This window comes from Achroia grisella, unplaced genomic scaffold (assembly GCF_030625045.1).
Source record: "Achroia grisella isolate CSIRO2021 unplaced genomic scaffold, CSIRO_AGI_Agris_v1 utg1419, whole genome shotgun sequence".
Taxonomy (NCBI): domain Eukaryota; kingdom Metazoa; phylum Arthropoda; class Insecta; order Lepidoptera; family Pyralidae; genus Achroia; species Achroia grisella.
The window spans coordinates 122,901-143,032 of NW_026712630.1; the positions used below are offsets into that span (position 1 = coordinate 122,901).

Sequence of the window (20,132 nt, forward strand, 5' to 3'; positions counted from 1 at the left end):
AGCGAAGCCGCGGGCAAAAGCTAGTGTATATATATATTTTTCTGGACAATTAACGCAGCGCCATCGAGTCCCACGATAGGCAGAGCTTGTGTTATGGGTACTAGACACCTGACTTACATTTTTATATATTTTTTAAATAATAACCCTGAACAAAGACAGCGCCATCTAGTCTCAAGATAAGCAGAACTTGTGTTACAAGTACTAGACAAATTATAGAATACTTAAATACAGTTTTGTAAATACATACATAATATACATAGAAAACATCCATATACAAACAATCATACTCATGAATGTTTGTACCGTGCGAGGAATCGAACCTGCGACCATATGGAAGCATGACAGTATGCTAAAGCGGTAGACCACCGTACGTCTTATTACAGCAGACCATATTCTTTGTGGTCCTTTGAGCCGGATCGAAATGTCTTGTCCAGGATTATTTAATAAGGATATATAATTAAATGTCAAGGTTAAAATAGACTTTAATGTAAGCATATTAAAGTCTAAAATGTAACGTAATTTCACGACCGGCTCTTGAGCTAAGCGGCTATATTCATTATGAACACACCTCATATTCGAAGCCGCAAGCGACAAACTTACAGTAACAAGACTCGAACTTACAACCACTCTAACATACTCTTGTGTATTTAGTTTAAGCCGCTGGCACTAATTTAATCCAGTTGTTACATTAATAATAATAAATTGATGCCCTCGATGGTGTAGTGGTTTAGTACACTGCCTATGATCGCGGGTTCGATTCCTGGCATGGTGCAAACATCTTATACATAAAATTCTCGTGTCACAGTTTTCGTTCCCATACTCCTCCGAAACGGCTTGACCGATTCTCATGAAATTTTGTGAGCGTATTGAGTAGGTCTGAGAATCGGCCAACATCTATTTTTCATCCCCCTAAATGTTAGGGGTAGTCCACCCCTAAATTTTTTATTTTTATTTTAAGGCAAAACAACGTTTTCCGGGACAGCTAGTTTATATATATCAGCCTGTGTGTATGTAGGTGCATTATGTTTGTATTTACAAAACTGTTTTTAAGTATTCTATCACATCAAATTCAAATTCAAATTCAAATTCAAAAATCATTTATTCATGTAGGACATTTTAGCCACTTATGAACGTCAAGTTTTTACATTATAATTTTTTTCCCTACCGTCCAGTTCGGTATATAGATCCAATTGAGAAGAACTGGCAAGAAACTCAATTGAATTACTTTTTTTTAAATCCAGTTTATTTACAATGCATAGGTATTTATATAGGTGTCTATGTCTAACATTAAATGAAAATCCCGAACATGAAAACTATTGCCATGCACGCTCGTCATTCAAGTAATCGTTTAGTGAGTAATAGGCCTTGCTCAGTAAATATGATTTAACAGATGTTTTGAATTTATTTAAGGGTAATTCCAGTATATCCTTTGGTATCTTATTGTAAAGTTTTATAACTATTCCCATAAAAGACCTATTGACTTTTTCTAAACGATACTTGGGGACAGCAAGTTTGTCTTTAAATCTAGTATTAATATTATGAATATTTTACTTATAACACAAGCTCTGCTCAGCTTGAGACTAGATGGCGCTATATTTGTTCAAACTTACTATTGTTATACTGTATTGTTTTTTTAATGACAAGTTACAGTTAAAGTAAGGTCTATATGATACATATAAAGTAAACAGTTTGAGTGTCTACTATTCTCATTACTTAAAAATACAGCTAATTATGATATAACTACCAGACCCAGCCAAATGTTGCTGTGGCTGAGGTTTATGAATAAAATAATATTGCGACTATAAATTGAGATGTAAGCTATAGTATCTTTCAAGTTGGATCAAATTGCACACAATGTGCAAATCAAATTTGCAATCGGTTCAGTAGTTTAGGAGTATATCACGGACAGACAACGTGGCACGTAATTTTTAAGTTATATATAAAATTCTCGTGTCACGACGTTAGTTACCATACTCCTTCGGAACAACATGACGGATTTTTATGACTTTTTATATGCATATTCAATAGGTCTGAGAATCGGCTACGATTTATTTTTCATAGCGATAAGTGATAAGGGTTGTCTACCCTTAACATTTATTTTTTATTGTTTGGACATTGTTTAGTTTTTTATAATGTGGGATTAAGAAATACACACAACCCTAATCTTTTTCCACCTCTAACAATTTTTTTTGTACAATATTTTTTTTATTATGTGGCATTAAAAATATATACAACCCTAAATTTTCACCCTACTATCACCAACCCCTATTTTTTATAACGCTATTAATATATGGAAAAACAACATTTGCGGGGTCAGCTAGTTATATAAATACTTTCCCAAGTAAACTTGAATTTAAATTGATTTAATTAACTAGTTTCAATTCTCAGTTCGAATAGGTATTAGGTCTTAGATATAAGTTTGTTAGGAGCTCGTTACATGAACTCTGCTCTCGCTGGAAGGCATCTGTTCCACCGTTACATCAGATTACAGTACGGGAGATGAGAACAGATTCTCTAACCATTATAATAGTATGTGATTGTCAATTTTAATGTTTACTTTGTTATTTGTAGTTTAAAACTTAACTTAATATGCTCACATTGTATTTTACTGATAAAGGCTATAACAGAATAGCAGAGAGGGTGGACTCACTGCCCTCACTGAGTTATAGACCGTTTTGTCTCATTCATTAGTTTTAAATTATATTATTCTATGGGCAATAGTTGTATTGTGTAAAAAGTTTTTGTTTGGGACAAATAAAGATTATTATTATATATATATCTACCTTTTTACGGGGGTAAAATATTCAAACAACAAATAACTCTTCTCAATTTATACAGCATGCAAAATATCAAAGTCACGTGAACTATTTGAAATACTGGCTGTACCTATTTTTTTTACTTAACTCTTTATTGCACCTTAAAAAATAAAAAAAAACAATATTCATTATATACAGAAAGGTAGACGTGGTACAAAAGGCGGTCTTATCGCTAAAGCGATTTCTACCAGACAACCTTTGGGTAGAGCAGAAAAGATAGAAGGTGGTGGATGGCGCAAGATGGCATGAATAGACATAAATAATATTTAAAATTTATAGCATATATGTTAATATAACTATTACTTACTTAGTTACTATACTATAACTTTTAAAGACTTTACTTTTATAAGATTTTTGCTATGCTACAAAAGTTAATCAGTCATGTATAACAAAGAAACATGATATTGATGTCAAAGGTATTTGCGATACGTCGTCTTAAACTTGAAGGAAAATATATTTTGCATTAAATAAGGGATATCCTCAATTTTTTTTAATTGCAATAGTAATTACATAAATCATTTATTCAAGTAGGGCACTTTAATCTCTTATGTATAAGCTATATCACTGTAAAGTTTAATCAAAATCCGTTCAGTAGTTTTTGCGTGAAAGAGTAACAAACATCCATACTTACAAACTTTCACGTTTATAATATTAATAAGATTTTATATTTGTTATCCAGTGCTCAGTATCGTGCGGCGAAGGTGTGCAGGTCCGGGGGGTGGAATGCACCCCGCCGGGGGGTGGCTGTGACCCTGCGAACCGTCCGGAGATCTCCCGCCCCTGTTCTACTGGTATCAGCTGTCCGTCTTATAGGGAGTCGGATGAACCTGAGGTAAATAAACAAAACTGTTTCAAGCTTCAGAGCTTCATCAACCAGAAAATCATTACTACAACTAATATATATGTACATATATATAAATATAATAAAAAAGATAAAGTAATTCAATTGAGTTTCTTGCCAGTTCTTCTCAATTAGATCTATATACTGAACTGGATGGTAGAGAAAACATTCATAATGACGTTCGTAAGCGGCTAAAATGTCCTACATGAATAAATGATTCTTGAATTTGAATTTGAATACATCGTTTAAACATTCTTCTTTGTCGATTCCTCAAGGCAGAGGGTCGTGACCACCAGGAATGTTTCTTCCAACCAATCATTTATTTATATGTACAGAATTAAAACGTAGTAATAATAATAATCTCAGGACAATTCACACAGCGCCATCTAGTCCCAAGTTAAGCTATATAAAGCTTGTGTTACGGGTACTAGACAACTGATACAAATACATAGATATCTTGGAGGCTGGTTATTTATATGAGATACGTATAATGTTGAAATAGAAATAATTTTTATACAAATAAACTCGTTACAAGCGCTTTTGAATAGTCATATTTTGATTCTACCACTCATTCGAATTGCAGATTCATCACAAGAAGAATAAGCAAGAAACTTGTGTGTTGCTCTTTTCAATAGATTTTTTTTTTATATAAATAAGTAAAGTATAACAACTAAGAGGCATGCGGAAATCAACGTAGAAATCACTACGCACTCATTATTAGTGTAATCAGATAATATTGTCAGCGCTATAGATTTAAAATTTTTCTATAAAAACATTTTTGAATTGTTCAACTTTATAGTAAGATTTTTCACAATGGAAGTGTTTTATATGACATTTAAATCTTTTTTCATTTTAAAATAAATTGAGATGTAAGCTATAGTATCTTTCAAGTTGGATCAAATTGCACACAATGTGCAAATCAAATTTGCAATCGGTTCAGTAGTTTAGGAGTATATCACGGACAGACAACGTGGCACGTTATTTTTAACTTATATATAAAATTCTCGTATCACAACGTTAGTTACCATACTCCTCCGAAACGACATGACGGATTTTTATGACTTTTTATATGCATATTCAATAGGTCTGAGAATCGGCTACGATTTATTTTTCATAGCGATAAGTGATAAGGGTTGTCTACATTAACAACATTATTGAATTCTTCAATTTTATAGTAAGCTTTTTCACAAAGGGAGTGTTTTATATGACATTCAAAATCTTTTTTCAGGCAGATTTATAATAGACACTTGTATTTTTGTAAAACCTTACGTAATTACCATAAAACACAACTGAAAGACTTTTTAAAATCCTTTTAACTAGGATGAAATAGAAGATCTTCTTCCGGGTGTGGTATACCACACACAGCCTCTTATACAGCCATATCCGCCTGCTCAAGCGAAGGCTGAAAGGCTGATAGGAGAACCCGACGTGCCAGTGGAAGCCACGTAAGTTTGCATTTGAATATACATATATAAACTTACTGTAGTTCTGTTTGTGGAAGCAAAAAAGTATCAAGTTGTATCCTTGACGGATTTCCCCAAGTAAAAAAAAGTAACACTGGATAATTATCACAGCGCCATCTAGTCCCATGGTAAGCAGATCTTGAGTTATGGGTACTAGACAAATGATATAAATACTTAGATATTTTTTTGTAAATACATACATATTATACATGGAAAGCATCCAGACCGATACAAGCAATCATACTCATGAATACAAATGTTTGTGCCGTGCGAGGAATTGAACCCGCGACCATCGGTAAGGCGGTATGCTAAACCGATAGACCACCGAGGCCGTCAAACATAGGTGTCTATGTCTAACATTATATATATATATATATATTATTACGGTTATTTAACCTGAAATATTACGGTTATTTAACCTGAAATATTTGCTATTAGGTATGCATATTATAAAATGGTATAAATAATATCGAATTTAATTAAATTCTCGCATCTGTAACTAAATAATATTTATGTTTATTTAACAGTAACATATTATGCAAAGTTTACGTTCAAAATGCAATACCGATTCTCCGGTTATTCAATAATGAAATCAATACATATATTTATTACAGTGTATCAATGAAACTCGTTATAATAAAATCTATAAATATAAATAAAATTGGAGTATCTGTTTGTAATATTGAAATAACCGTTTTTTACTACATGCATATGAATATAAATACGGTACATAGACCAAAATAACATTTTTTACAATTTTGTCTGTCTATCTGTTTGTTCCGGCTAATCTCTGAAATGGCTGAACCGATTTTAACAGGACTTTTTTGCCAAGTAGCTGATGTAATAAGGAGTAACTTAGACTACTTTAATTTCAGAAAAATATCCTTTTTTAGAAAAATAAAATTCAATTCTAGGCGGACGAACTCGCGGGTACAGTTAGTTTGTAATAAAATTATTGTAATCATTTTTGCCTCCACAACTCGTCGATTGAAAATGTTTAATTAAATTCTGAAAATTGTTTCTCTGTTTTTTTATTGTGTTGTAAATTTTTCGAAATACAATAATAGTAATTATATTCTGTTTTGATTATTATTATACTATATTAATATAGTATGAATAAAAATAGTTTCATAATTATATTTTAAAAAAATGTATTATTTAATTATGAAATAATACATAATTATTTAATATAAAATAAAACAATATTAAAAGAGAATTTGTATTTAGCATATTTACTTTTACATAAAATAATAGTAATTATATTTCATTTACAATATTTATGTAATAGTGTTTTAATTTTAATTATATAGTTATAAAAATTAAATTTCGTATTTATTTTAATTCATTTTGCTTTATACAATCTTTATTTAAAATTTTCCTATCATTATTAACCTAATGAATAATTAAAGAGTCATTATATTATTTATTTTTCTATGTTTTAGTATATTTTAGTACATATTAACCATTTACATTTGCTACAATTATTTTAGAATATATATATATATAATATGTACTCTATAGGATGTCTTGTTCCGATAAAATTAGGAATAATTTTAATATTATTTACATTATTGTTTCCACACTATTACCAATGATAAATGAATTTATTGTTAAATACACATATTTCATTAATTTAATTGTTTACTGTATATTACAGTTACTATTATTGAATTTTATCTGTCTGTAACTTTATCGGAACAAGAAATCCTATAGAGTACATCTATAGGATTTTTTGTTCTGATAAAGTTAGGAATAATTTTAGTAATATTATTATTATTGTTTGCACACTATTAACAATGATAAATGAATTCATTGTTAAATACACATATTTCATTAATTTAATTGTTTACTGTATATTATAGTTACTATTATTGAATTTTATCTGTCTGTTCAAATAGCTCAGAGTATTTTGTTCTTGTCTCTTTCAGCAATTACAAAATATTCTTTGCGTGTGGCTGGTTGTATGTAAGGTATTGTACCTGCATATACAGATATTTTAAAGGTTTCACTTTTAAATTCGAGAACATCACACATTTTTACAAGGAATGACATTACCCCCTCATTGAACCCAACACATGCCCCGTGCTATAGTTTTAGTTTAATATACCACCTCGATATTGTTATTAATTTTGTTCAAAAATGTTATGTTATATATAATTGGAATAACTTCGGTTTGAGTACAATTTAGTTTTTTCTTAATCATTATATTTCATAAGGTATTTATATGTTTAAATAAATATAAATAATAAATTTCATTGTCATCGTTTATCATCATTAATAATTTGTAATTGTAATTTATAAATAAGACTTAACATAAATTGTATAATATTATTGAAATTTTAAATTACAAAATTCCAAATTCAAATTTCTAATTCGAAATTTACGACTATTTAATGACTATTTTATGACTATTTAATGAACATTTTTGAACAATTGCACTATTGTATTAATGGAATTTGTAGATTATACAAAACTGAACCTTACTGATGTTTTATTAGTAGCAAGTTGTTTGTACGGACCCGAAGAACTTTCTAGATAACAGCAGTAAACCTCACTCAAAGATTGAAGTTCAAATTTGTATGCACGAGTCCCTTATCACACGAACCCTTCAAATCATTACCCTTCACGGATCATTTGTCTCACTCTACGATACTTGACTTGCCTTTTTCTACTCTATATGCACTGCACATAACGTTTAAATTTCCTTGCACATAATACCACACTATGAAAATTTGTCTTGCATTATTTTGTTTCGCTTACACGTTTCCGATACTCTGAAAAACTTAACATTTCTGGCACACACTGACACTGCTACATTGTTTTCTTCGAAAATTTGTCAATTTGAACAATACACTTTAGATTCTATTGTAATAAGTATAAAGTTAATATTAATGTGTTCAGATTTGCAGGTGAAAGGCATACAATTGGCGGATAAATACCACATAACAAAAACACTGGTGCATATACTTCTACATAAACCAGCCAGAATTATTTATTAGGACCCCTTATAATTAGAACCTAAGCACCCCGCATGATACCAACATTGTGTGAATCTTCAATAGACATTGTTAGCATAGATGTGTCCATTTAATAATTAACTTAAACAAAACACTCATAAGGTATATTTTGTTTTGATAGCTACATCAAAGATGATGAATGGGGGCCGTGCAGCGTCACATGTGGTGAAGGTTGGAGAAAGAAGGAAGTCCACTGCAAGATCTTTCTAGAATTTAGCAGGACTATTGCTAAATTGCCAGACAATAAGTGTATGGGTCCCAAGCCTGCTGAGGATACAGAGAGATGCGTTATGGAACCCTGTTCCATGGCATATGGCACGTCATTTGGAGACTCCAGTGTACCTTCATACAGTAGTGGAGATAGGTAAGCATATTATTATTTAATATAATTTATCGGTGATGTTTTTTTTCATAATACTAGGGACAAATGAGCATGCGGCTCATCTGATGGTAAGTGATTACCGCCGCCCATGAGCATCCGCAACACCAGGGGAATTGCAAGTACGTTGCCGACCTTTTAAAAAGGAATAAGCTCTTTTCTTGAAGGCTTCAATTTCGGTTCGGAAATACCATTGCTGGAAGGTGATTCCACAATGTGGTTGTGTGAGGCAAAAAGTTTCCGCTATTCATCCAGATGATCAGGATGGTATTTGGTATGGGTACTAGACAACTGATATAAATAATTAATTTTTTTTTTTGTAAATACATACATAATAAACGTAGAAATCATCCAGACAAGACAGATACAAACAATCTTGAATGCAAATGTTTGCACTGTGCGAGGAATCGAACCCGCGACCATTGGAAGTAAAGCGTGTGCTATATATATGTCTAGTGTACTACTATTTTCATATATTATGTAATTCATATTATTTGATTTGTACTTTCTAAATTTATCTCTGATCTTTATTCAGTTACCGACGACATTTTCGATTTTCTTTTGCTATGTCTGAAAACCTGTTATTGGCTTTCTCTATAAATATACTCTTAATTTAATGTATTGGATTGAAAACTGTTGGTTTTCTAGTAAATAAATGGTATTACCATGTCTTATTTCTATTTCTGTCGCCCCCCTCCGATCGATCCCCCGTCCAATTCAAACGGGGATCGAAATTACAACGGCCTGAGCCGAGGTTCGAACCTCTAGCGGTGTCCTCAGACTAAAGTCGTATCAGTCAGGTGAGAGTTGGCCTTCAACCGCTCCATAAGTCCTTCCTTTGGTTTGGAGTGTCATCTGCACTCGCCCCTATCGTCCGGTGAAGTTGTAAAGGCCAGCTGCGGCCAATAGCTTTAGAGTAGTCCGAAAAAAATTATTTGTGTCTTTGATATATTCTTACTTTGTTCTATTTCTGTCTTTTAATACCGTGATAATTGTGAACTAAACTTGGCAGTCTAGTGTTAGGGCTGCCATGTTATTGAAATCAAAGTTAACTAGCGAAACGGCATTAAGCGAGCTATGTTAATTAACTTCCAACTTGTGCCTCCAATTAACAATGGAAGGAACTATGCTCCTTTAGTTTGGTGCGGCTTCGAGTCTCGCTTGGTATTTTACATACATGCTAATTGTAGAGGAATTAGGCAAAATAATATTGTTTACGTTTACTAAATAGATTATGTTATATTTTAAATTTATAAGTATAATTAGGTAAAATTGCGGGATCTGATCGGGAATGTTTTATTTATTTTTATTGAGTTCCCGATATCTTGGCCGTGTTTCAATAAACGTGGAGGTTTTTAAGTGTCCATCGGATGGATGTTTGTTACTCTTTCACGCAAAAACTACTAAATGGATTTTAATGACACTTCACAGTAATATATCTTATGCATCTATACGGGTAAACTGAGTTTCAGTAGTTTGGATGCAGAAATAAACAATGTATGACAATAATGTCCAATTTACACTCAGCCCAAGTGAGCAGCGCAAGAGTGTAAACACGAGTGGAAACACTTCCCATGCCATTGGCGCTGCCACTCGCGCTGTCCGGCGCTCCCTCGATTATCGGTTTTTCGTGCGCGAGTCAAAGGACTGGCAGCGCGAGTGGCAGCGTGTTTTTACATTCAGCCCTCTCGCTCAGTTGTCGCCCTGCAATATTTCCGGCAGCGCGAGTGGCAGAGCTGAAGTGTAAACGTAACATAACAGATAAGTTTAAAATCTTTATTATTGAAATATATTTTATTTCGATTCTTTTAATTTATTATAATAAGTATAAGAAATAGTTTACTAAAAAAAAATAAAAAATACAATTGATTTAAAACAATAAACCAACCAACAAATCAAATGCAGTCAACTTTCCAGTAACATACAATCTATGAAGAAATCAGTATCAATTTTTACTTATAATATAAACGTGGAAGTTTCTAAGTGTGGATGACTAAAAAATAAATGACTTAATCATACAATTTATTGAAAATGATTTATTATTTTCTTTATTTATTATTAAAACAAATTAAAGCCTTCAACTGCATTTAACTTTCAAGTACCTGTTTGTATGTTTAGATGGATGGATGTTTGTTACTCTTCCACGCAAAAACTACTAAATGGATAATGAAGCTTTACAATAATGTAGTTTACGTATCAGAGTAATAACTAAGCTATAAATTTCACGGGTAAAACCGCGGGTGCAGCTAGTATTATCAATATACTGTACACAGCTTCTAAGAGCATCTTGTGTTTTACTACCCGTCTTCAACTCCAAAGGTCGTGAATACAAATTTGATCGACGCCTTAAAACTGCATGTATTTGACAAACTTTCCTATGGCTCCAATAGCAAATTGATCAGGGATGTCGGTACGCTCGCCCTTCGGGACGTTGGTTTCGAATATACCAAGCAATATCTTGACACGTACTGAAACCTCTCATCCAGGAGAACTGTCGTAAGGACACTATTAAATTTCATTATTATCTACATCATATTCGTTACTGTTATCTATTCTGTTCCTTAATTTTATTAAAAATCTTATCCAAAACACCATTTTCAATTGATTCCTGTACTACATCATTAATTTTTTCCTTCAAAACATCTGTATCCTCAGGAACTTCATCCGCTGATGTTTCTTGAATCTCTTCAGAGTCTTGTGGAGGTATTTCGTTTTCTAATAGAGTGTTGACTGCTTTCAGTTCCACCATAGCAACTGCTAAACCATATTGTCGTGCCTCATTTATTTCATCTTCAAAATCTTCTATCGGATAAAGTGAATTGACATCTAATTCGTATATCTCCAAAGTTGACTTTAGAGTGTCATAGTAATCGCTTTTTAGCCTCTCCAAATATTCAGATCTAAATACAGAATTTGTACAAAGATATAGGAAGTAAATTATATCTGTGACTGGACTGGCGTAGCGTACTGCTTGAAAATCGATGAAACATACATGAGTTGGTTTGTTTACCTAAAACAAAGCATTATATTATAGCACAACTAGCTACTCGCCCTGGCTTCGCCCGGGAGTACATGTATTATAAACTATCTATTAAAAAAACCGCTTCAAAATCCGTTGCGTAGTTTTAAAGATTTAAGCATACATAGGGACGGACAGACAGCGACAGCGACTACTGTTTTATACTATAACATACAAATAAAGTGCAGCCTATAGAATGTTTATAATATTATTTCAGGACAATTCACACAGCGCCATCTAGTCCCAAGCTAAGCAGAGCTTGTGTTATGGGTACTAAACAACTGATATAAATACATGGATACATTTTTTTTTGTAAATAAATACATATTATACATAGAAAACACCCAGACCGATACAAACAATCATACTCATGAATACAAAATGTTTGTACCGTGCGAGGAATCGAACCCACGACCATCGGATAGTAAAGCGGTGTGCTAAACCACTAGACCACCAGGCTGTCAATGTTATAAGTAGATATTAGTATCTATGAATGTATTTAATTAGAATAGATTATTTAATAAAAATATAATGTAATCGACATTCCACATTTATCAATGTACTAGCTGGTATAACTTCGTCTGCGTTTCATTGCCTTTCCTTTTGCAATATTTTTCATTGCAGCTCCGCTCCTATTGGTCGTAGCGTAATATTATATAGCTTAAAGCTTTCCACGACATATGGACTATCCAGCACAAAAAGAACTTTTCAATTCGAACCAATAGTTCCTGAGAGTAGCGCATTCTACCAAACAAACAAAATCTTCAGTTTTATAATATTAGTATAGATTAGAAAATTATTCAATAAATCATTGTTATGACGTATTTCTTGATACAATAGTGTTCGCTGAACAAAGAAAAGAAAGAACTAGAAGTAGAAATACAAAAAAATATGCAAAAGAATTCACAATAATTATGAGAATTTCTTATTTATAGCTAAGGAACTTCTGTCACATACACTGTATACATCATCATCATCATCATCTCAGCCAGGAAGACGTCCACTACTGAACAAAGGCCTCCCCCAAAGATCTCCACGACGATTGGTCCTGAGCTGCTCGCAACCAATACCTTCTAGCGATCTTGACCAGATCGTCGGTCCACCTTGCTTGCCTTCCCACGCTACGTTTTCCGTTTCTGTGTACCCGTGATGGTAAAGCCAAGGTGCATCTCTTCTAGTCTAGTCTAGTCTCATGATAACTTAATAATGCTATTCTACAACTATGCTATGCTATTGCAAACTGACAACCTCAATGTTCTACGCACCGCTTTAATTTCCGATAGCATCTGGTTCGAGAACAAGTTCGTCCCACACGATACTAACAATGTACGAGTAAATATAGCTTGTATTGACCTTAGAGTTATCATATGTTATTACATATATATATATTTACAAAAACAATGTATATTTATCAGTACATTTATCATCTAGTGCTCATAGTACAAACACTACTTCATTAAGAACTAGACGGTACTGTGTGAAATGTCCAGAATTAATTATTTGTTTATTAAAACGATTTACTTCATTATTATTATAATTGGTGCCAAGTAAGTACTAATAATCGTATCGTATACCTTATCGACTGTATTTACAATCGTCAAAATTCGGTCCTGTATACTAATGATATCGCAAAACCATGCCCATCCTTAAGGCATAGGGGAGACCATAGATAAGATACTATTAACTTCATAGTCACTAGTAAACCTCATAAGTCATGAGATAGACATGCTCACCTAAATGTCCATGCAAGTGGTGGCGTGGGTCGGATCATTGCGGTCCCTAAAATATAGCTGAGCTCAGAGATTTTAGACTGGTCTGCTCTGGTCTATTTAATAATGACAAATTCATTTTATTACTCAAGTAGCTATTATATGTATTTACTGTAGTATTCATGCTATTTGTCAGTTTGTATTTACGCAAAATCCTAAATATGTAATATTGAACATTTATTTAAACACGCGAGTATCTTACTCATTCTTTTTGTTATAAGTTTACTTTCCGAATTAGCCAGAATCAAATAAATATTAGATTACTATATCAAAAGAGCTTATATTAAATTTAGTTGGATAAAGATTATTTCTAGTTTCATAATATCAATCTTACACAGAATAATAGTAAATTGAAATCACTTACTTCTAGTTTAAAAAGCATATTATTAATCCAAGAATCACCATGACAAAATACGTTATATTTGCCAGGCAAAGTATACGTTCTTAGAATGTCTAATACTTTAGGGTGTATCACGGACAATTTTTCTTTAGCTTCAATATCAGTGACTAGATTTAGTGATGATTCAAATGATTCAAATATATGACTTTTTAATTTACTTTTGTCCAGAAAATTATCGTTATATAATAGATCTTCGAATTGAGATTTTGCTTTCATGAAGTCTTCCGGGTAGTCCCTCTCAAAAACAAATGACAAAGCGTGTAGTTTTGCTAATGCTGTCAAAACCGTATGCACTTTTGTGTAATCCAATTCAGACTTTGAGACTCTAACATCTGGTGACCAGCCATCTTCTATCAGGTCTTCCAAGATTATTACTTCTTTCTTTTTCTCATCACATGACACTAAACATTTTGGTAACATTACTTTATTATTAACGTTTTTAGTATCTTGTATTTTATTAAATATCGGTACAATAATTTCGTATACAGCTACTTCGCGTTCATGCAATTTGTGGAATAGCATTTGTCGTTCTGTATTCACTAATGTTTTCACTATAACTTTAACATTGTTATCTTCATTTGCTGTATCTGTAATAACAACTCTGAATGTATTAGCTATATAGCTTTCTCCTTTGCCACTGATTAAATCAACGTGGTATCTAAAATCGTCAATAGATTTTAATTTCGCTACATCGTTTAATACATCATGAAGTTCTATGCAATTAAATTCATCTGGTTAACTTATGTTAACGTCTAGTGACATTTTCAATTTAACAATATGTAACACTTCTAATCAAACGAAAGACGTATGAAGGAGTGTTTTAAAATGACTCGATCGATCGAGATAAGGTGTCGCGATAAAGACAGATATTGCCAGTTTTTATCTTCAATATAAATATGGCATGATAATGTAATTTGTCATAGGTTATCATTGATATAAATATCGTAAACGAGCCGTGTAAATATGCATTAAAGAATTAAAAAAAAAAGTATGTTATACAATGTTTCCTACATAACGATTATTGCATATTTCATTCATGAATAAAAAAGATACTTTTCATAACACAACAACTTAAAAAAAATCTGTTACTAATATATTATCAGGTCTGACAACGCCTTATTACATAGTATAAAATAAAGTCGCTGTCGCTGTCTGTCCGTCCCAATGTATGCTTAAATCATTAAAACTACTCAACGGATTTTGAAGCGGTTTTTTTAGTACATAGAGTGATTCTATCTATATTTATTTTTACTATATATGTATTAACTATACATATTTACTTACTTACATATGATACTGAAATTAATATAAATATAAATTGTGGTAACGGAAATTTATTTACAAAAAAGAATAAAAAAAAATAGTATAATGTAAAACATAATTTAAAAGCAATTTATTTTGTTTATTTATTTTACTGTTTAATCCCAATTAAAAAATAATTTATTCATGTAGGACATTTTAGCCGCTTCTAAACGTCAAATTATAATTTTTTTTCCCTACCGTCCAGTTCGGTATATAGATCCAACTGAGAAGAACTGGCAAGAAACTCAATTGAATTACCTTTTTTAGCGTGGTACTTGAACTGTCTACGAATATTATAGATCCGATATATAGATATATAAATGTATATGTATATATGTATGTTTAATATTATTGTAAAGTTACCACGTAAGTATTTGTACTACAAGAAAGAAGAAGAAAGAAAAATATTTTATTCAGTGCAATGTAAAAAATACAATATAAACAACAAACGAAAAAAAAAGAGCAAATAAAAATGTACATATAATTATACTTAATTTACCATAATTAAAAATAAACATAAAATAATCATTTTTTACATCCAAAAATGCACTGAAATGGCTCCACTCAGCTTTAATGTATGTCCTAGGTGAACATACAGAAGGGGGGGAGAGACAAAATTACAACTAATAAATACAAACCAATTATATATACTAGAAAGAACAAAATAGAATAAATATAAATATTAAACATATATATATATATATATATACAACTACTTTGCCGTAAGATTTATAGGTTAAATAGTACATACATAATTCTTGTATAGTTTTTTAAAGGTGAATAATGATACAACGCTACTACTTAGTTTGTTTGTTTGTAACACTTTATTGTACAGTAAATACATTTAAATTAACTAAAGATACAACGATCTTAAAAAAAAGATGTACAATTGCGTACTTATCCCAAATGAGGGATTTCTTCCAGTCAACCTTTGAATGACTGAAAGGGATTGTGGAGTGGTGGAAATATATATTAGAGTTGCTTCGATTATTCCCTATTATTCGATATTCGGCATTACTCGACATTTTTTTTGTTATTCGTCGATTACAGAATCATAGCCAGTAATATATGACATGCGGTGAATAAACGTCTAAAATAAACTTTGAATGAACAAAAAAGACAAAACGATGTATTCCCCGTAAAATAGGTTTAAGAAAATGGTTGCCAGCATTTAATAAAGAATTACTACAAATATTATTATATGAAACTTATTTCTTTAGATTTATTGTTTTCTTTTCTGATAAGCTTAGAAAAAACATACAGTAACAAATAAATGTGCGGTAAGTTCAAGAGTACTATGTACAAGCGTGATATTGTTATTTAATAACAATAAAAAATATTTTTAATATTCCCTGATTATGTCTGGGGGAGGCCTATGTCCAGCAGTGGACGTCTTCCGGGCTGCGATGATGATGATGATGTCGAATAACAATGGTGAGTTTTTCGACTATTCGCTATAACAACTATCCGCGGCGTATCTAATCTTATATATAAAATTCTCGTGTCACAGTTTTCGTTCCCATACTCCTCCGAAACGGCTTGACTGATTCTCATGAAATTTTCTGAGCGTATTGAGTAGGTCTGAGAATCGGCCAACATCTATTTTTCATCCCCCTAAATGTTAGGGGTAGTCCACCCCTAAATTTTTTTTTTTATTTTAAGGCAAAACAATGTTTGCCGGGACAGCTAGTATACACATATATATATACACGACAATAACAACAAAGGAAAAATAAGCAAATGCATTATATATAACTATATAATATATAACAACTAGAATATTAAAAAGATATTTAAGTATAATATATAGATATACCCACATATAAATAAAATAATAATGAAATGAGTTAATAATAGTTATTCTGAACGCTATGTAAATAAATTCTGGGACTTGGCTACTATAAAATATTTTTGTTATTTTCATTCAGTCGATAAAGGTAATCTGTCAGTCAATCGGGTGGTACAGTTTTATTCAAATGTCATTTTTTCCTCGGCTGACACTTTGAAATGTGTCAATCGTTCAATACCAATAATACAATATAAAAATCAAATACAGCACTTTATATCACTTAAATATTTGATCAACAATCATTTTTATTACAAACTAGCTATACGGTTTCGCATGGGTTTACATTTATAGATACTAATATTATAAAGCTGAAGAGTTTGTTTGTTTGTTTGAACGCGCTAATCTCAGGATTTTATTGGAAAAAGAATTTTTCAATTTCGAACCAGGGTTCGAATTCGATTGAATAATTCTTTTTGTGTTTAGGGTCAACCTTTTTTTTAATTACTTCATCCCTTTTCCGATAACTGAAATAAAAATTTAATTCTGAATATTATTCACGTATTGACGGATTTATTTTTATATATTGCGCCAAAACTGGTCACGTTATGTTTAATTTAAAATTTTACTGAACGTTCAAATCATGTTTTCAAATAATTGATGACATGGTGGTCTAGTGGTTTAACACACCGCTTTACTTCCGATGGTCGCGGGTTCATTACCCCTTCCGATCGATCCCCCGTCCAATTCAAACGGGGATCGATATTACGACGGCCTGGGCCGAGGTTCTTATTGATATGAACATACGTTTACATATTTTGACATTGGTACATTTAACATATATATATGTATGCACATATACACACACATACATATATATTTATTTATATAAGTTCAATGGACAAAATACCAAGGTAAAAGTACATTTGGCGGAGTTAACGATTTAAGCTAGTTTTTACCAGTCAACCACAGGCTGTGCAGAGAAACTGTAGGCAGTGCAGATGTAAACACATGTACATACACATACATGTTACGCAAGCCTAGTATAGAAAGACTGCTGCATTTGCACTGTCCCCAATAAACAGTGCACGCGGCACCAATGCTTGATCAGCAATGAGCATCACGCCATATCGCGTCATGCCTATAGTTACATTTCATTTTTATAGAATTATATAAATCAATCATATTCTGTTCTAACATCGAACTATAAGCATTGTAATTATTATTTTATATTAATAAATTTAAGTTAAGAAAAGAAAAAGTTTGGATTTTTTTTACAATTACATACATACATAGAACAATTACAAAAAACATCTATAATATTTATATACAATGGTTGGCAACATGGCTGACACTCAGCATATACCGTGACAGCTAACTGTCACGGCGCTGGTATTCTGTGCCTGCCATTAGTGATATACTAGTATATAGTAGTACCTAACTTAGTTATATATGTAAATCATAATATGCTTACACATATTCTTTTTAATACGGTGGTATAGCGGTCTAGCATACCGCTTTACGACCGATGGTCGCGGGTTCGATTCCTCGCACGGCACAAACATTTGTATTCCTGGATATGATTGTTTGTATCCATCTAGGTATTTTCTGTGTATAATATGTATGTAATTACGAAAAAAAATTATCTATGTATTTGTATCAGTTATCTAATACCCATAACACAAGCTTTAGCTAGCTTAACTTCGGTCTAGATGGTGCTATGTGAATTGTATTGAGATTATTATTATATTATTATTAAATCTATTATTTATTTAGTTTATTCCTTGGTGAGTGCATTGGTATTATACTGTAATACTCACCGAGAGCATGTAATTTTATAAAAAAATAAATAATTTTTTAACAGGTCTCTGAACTATGGATCGTCGACTAACATCAGAGTGGCACCAGGATCTCCCGGGAAATCTTACTCTTGGAAGGAGAAAGGGTACACCAGTTGCAGTGCATCCTGTCTCAGCGGAGTACAGGTAATTGTTAAAAAAATTACACTACTAATTTCTACCTGTGACTTCGGATATATTTTTTTATTATTACACTAATAATGAGTGCGTAGCGATTTCTATGTTAATTATCGCATGCCTCTTACTTGATATAATTACAGTAATTATTTATATAAAAAACATCTATTAAAAAGAGCACACAAGTTTCTTGCTCATTCTTCTTGTGAAGAATCTGCATTCCGAATGAGTGGTAGAATCAAAATATGACTATTCAAAAGTGTTCGTAATGAGTTTATTTGAATAAAGATTCTATTTCTATTTATTGCGGCCAGGATTTTTTTTAACCATTGACAATTTACATAGTGCCAGACCTTGTAATATACCTACTAAGCAAGTTGTGTAATAGTAATAACTAGTGGTCGCCAATAGTCTAATTTTGACTATAATTAATTTAACATTCAGTAAGACTATAGACAAATAATATTAAAGAGAAACAATATTAATCTATGCTCAATTTGACTATTGACTTTAAACGACAAACTAAAAAGTATATATATATGTGTGTGCGTATGAGTGTGTGTATGGCAAAGTAGTGTGTCTAATACTTTTTATATTAATTGAATGTATTATTATTCTTAATTCTCAAAAATATTCGATAGCATTCTGTATCTAAATATATATAAATCAAAGGTGACTAACGTAGTGATCTTTCAACGCACACCCCAAACCACTGGAGGGATCGGGCTGAAATTTGGCATGCAAGTTTGCAAATATTATTATTTATGCATGCAAAGTCTCAGTCCAATCGATTTAAAATTGATAAAGTTTCATACAAACTTTCATCCCCTATTTTATCACCTTGAGGGTAGAATTAATCAAAATCCTTTCTTAGCGGATGCCTACGTCATAACATCTACCTGCATGCCAAATTTCAGCCCGATCCGTCCAGTGGTTTAGGCTGTGCGTTGATAGATCACTACGTCAGTCATCTTTGAGTTACATATATTTAGATTCACACAGTGCTGTCTATTTCTACATGTAATGAAGAAGAGGGATTAGCACATTGATGGTGGAAATTTCTAAACTTAAAAGTCAATAAACTATAATAAGTTTGTTATGTCTATTCTCAAATAGAACGTAAATTAACGAGCACTTGCTGAAACTGAAATTAGAGCCATCAATTACTACGCCTCACTGAATACCTTAAAATGGTTCAGATAGCTAGACCATCCTCAGTAACTGATAGCAAACTATATCTTTATTTTATTTCTCACTAGCAGTTAACAATCCGTCTGCGTGGAATTAAAAGAAATTGCTTGCCAATTAACTGAAGGCCAAAAGTTTGCCACCTACGTGGTATAAAAAAAAATGAAATGTCTAAA

At 31.9% G+C, this 20,132-nt stretch overlaps 1 protein-coding gene and 1 pseudogene across 5 annotated transcripts in view; one reads left to right on the plus strand and one right to left on the minus strand.

Annotated features, from left to right (window-relative positions):
- The window catches only part of LOC131855450 (protein madd-4), a 165,311-nt gene that overhangs the window by 110,939 nt on the left and 34,240 nt on the right, over positions 1-20,132 (plus strand). For all 5 annotated transcript variants that reach the window (XM_059206725.1, XM_059206724.1, XM_059206726.1 and 2 more), the window contains exons 10-13: positions 3,496-3,648; positions 4,978-5,102; positions 8,259-8,501; positions 18,657-18,777. In XM_059206725.1, the coding sequence (XP_059062708.1) occupies positions 3,496-3,648; positions 4,978-5,102; positions 8,259-8,501; positions 18,657-18,777 (642 nt within the window). The remainder of the gene's footprint in view (positions 1-3,495; positions 3,649-4,977; positions 5,103-8,258; positions 8,502-18,656; positions 18,778-20,132) is intronic.
- On the minus strand, positions 10,427-14,466 carry LOC131855454 (uncharacterized; annotated as a pseudogene).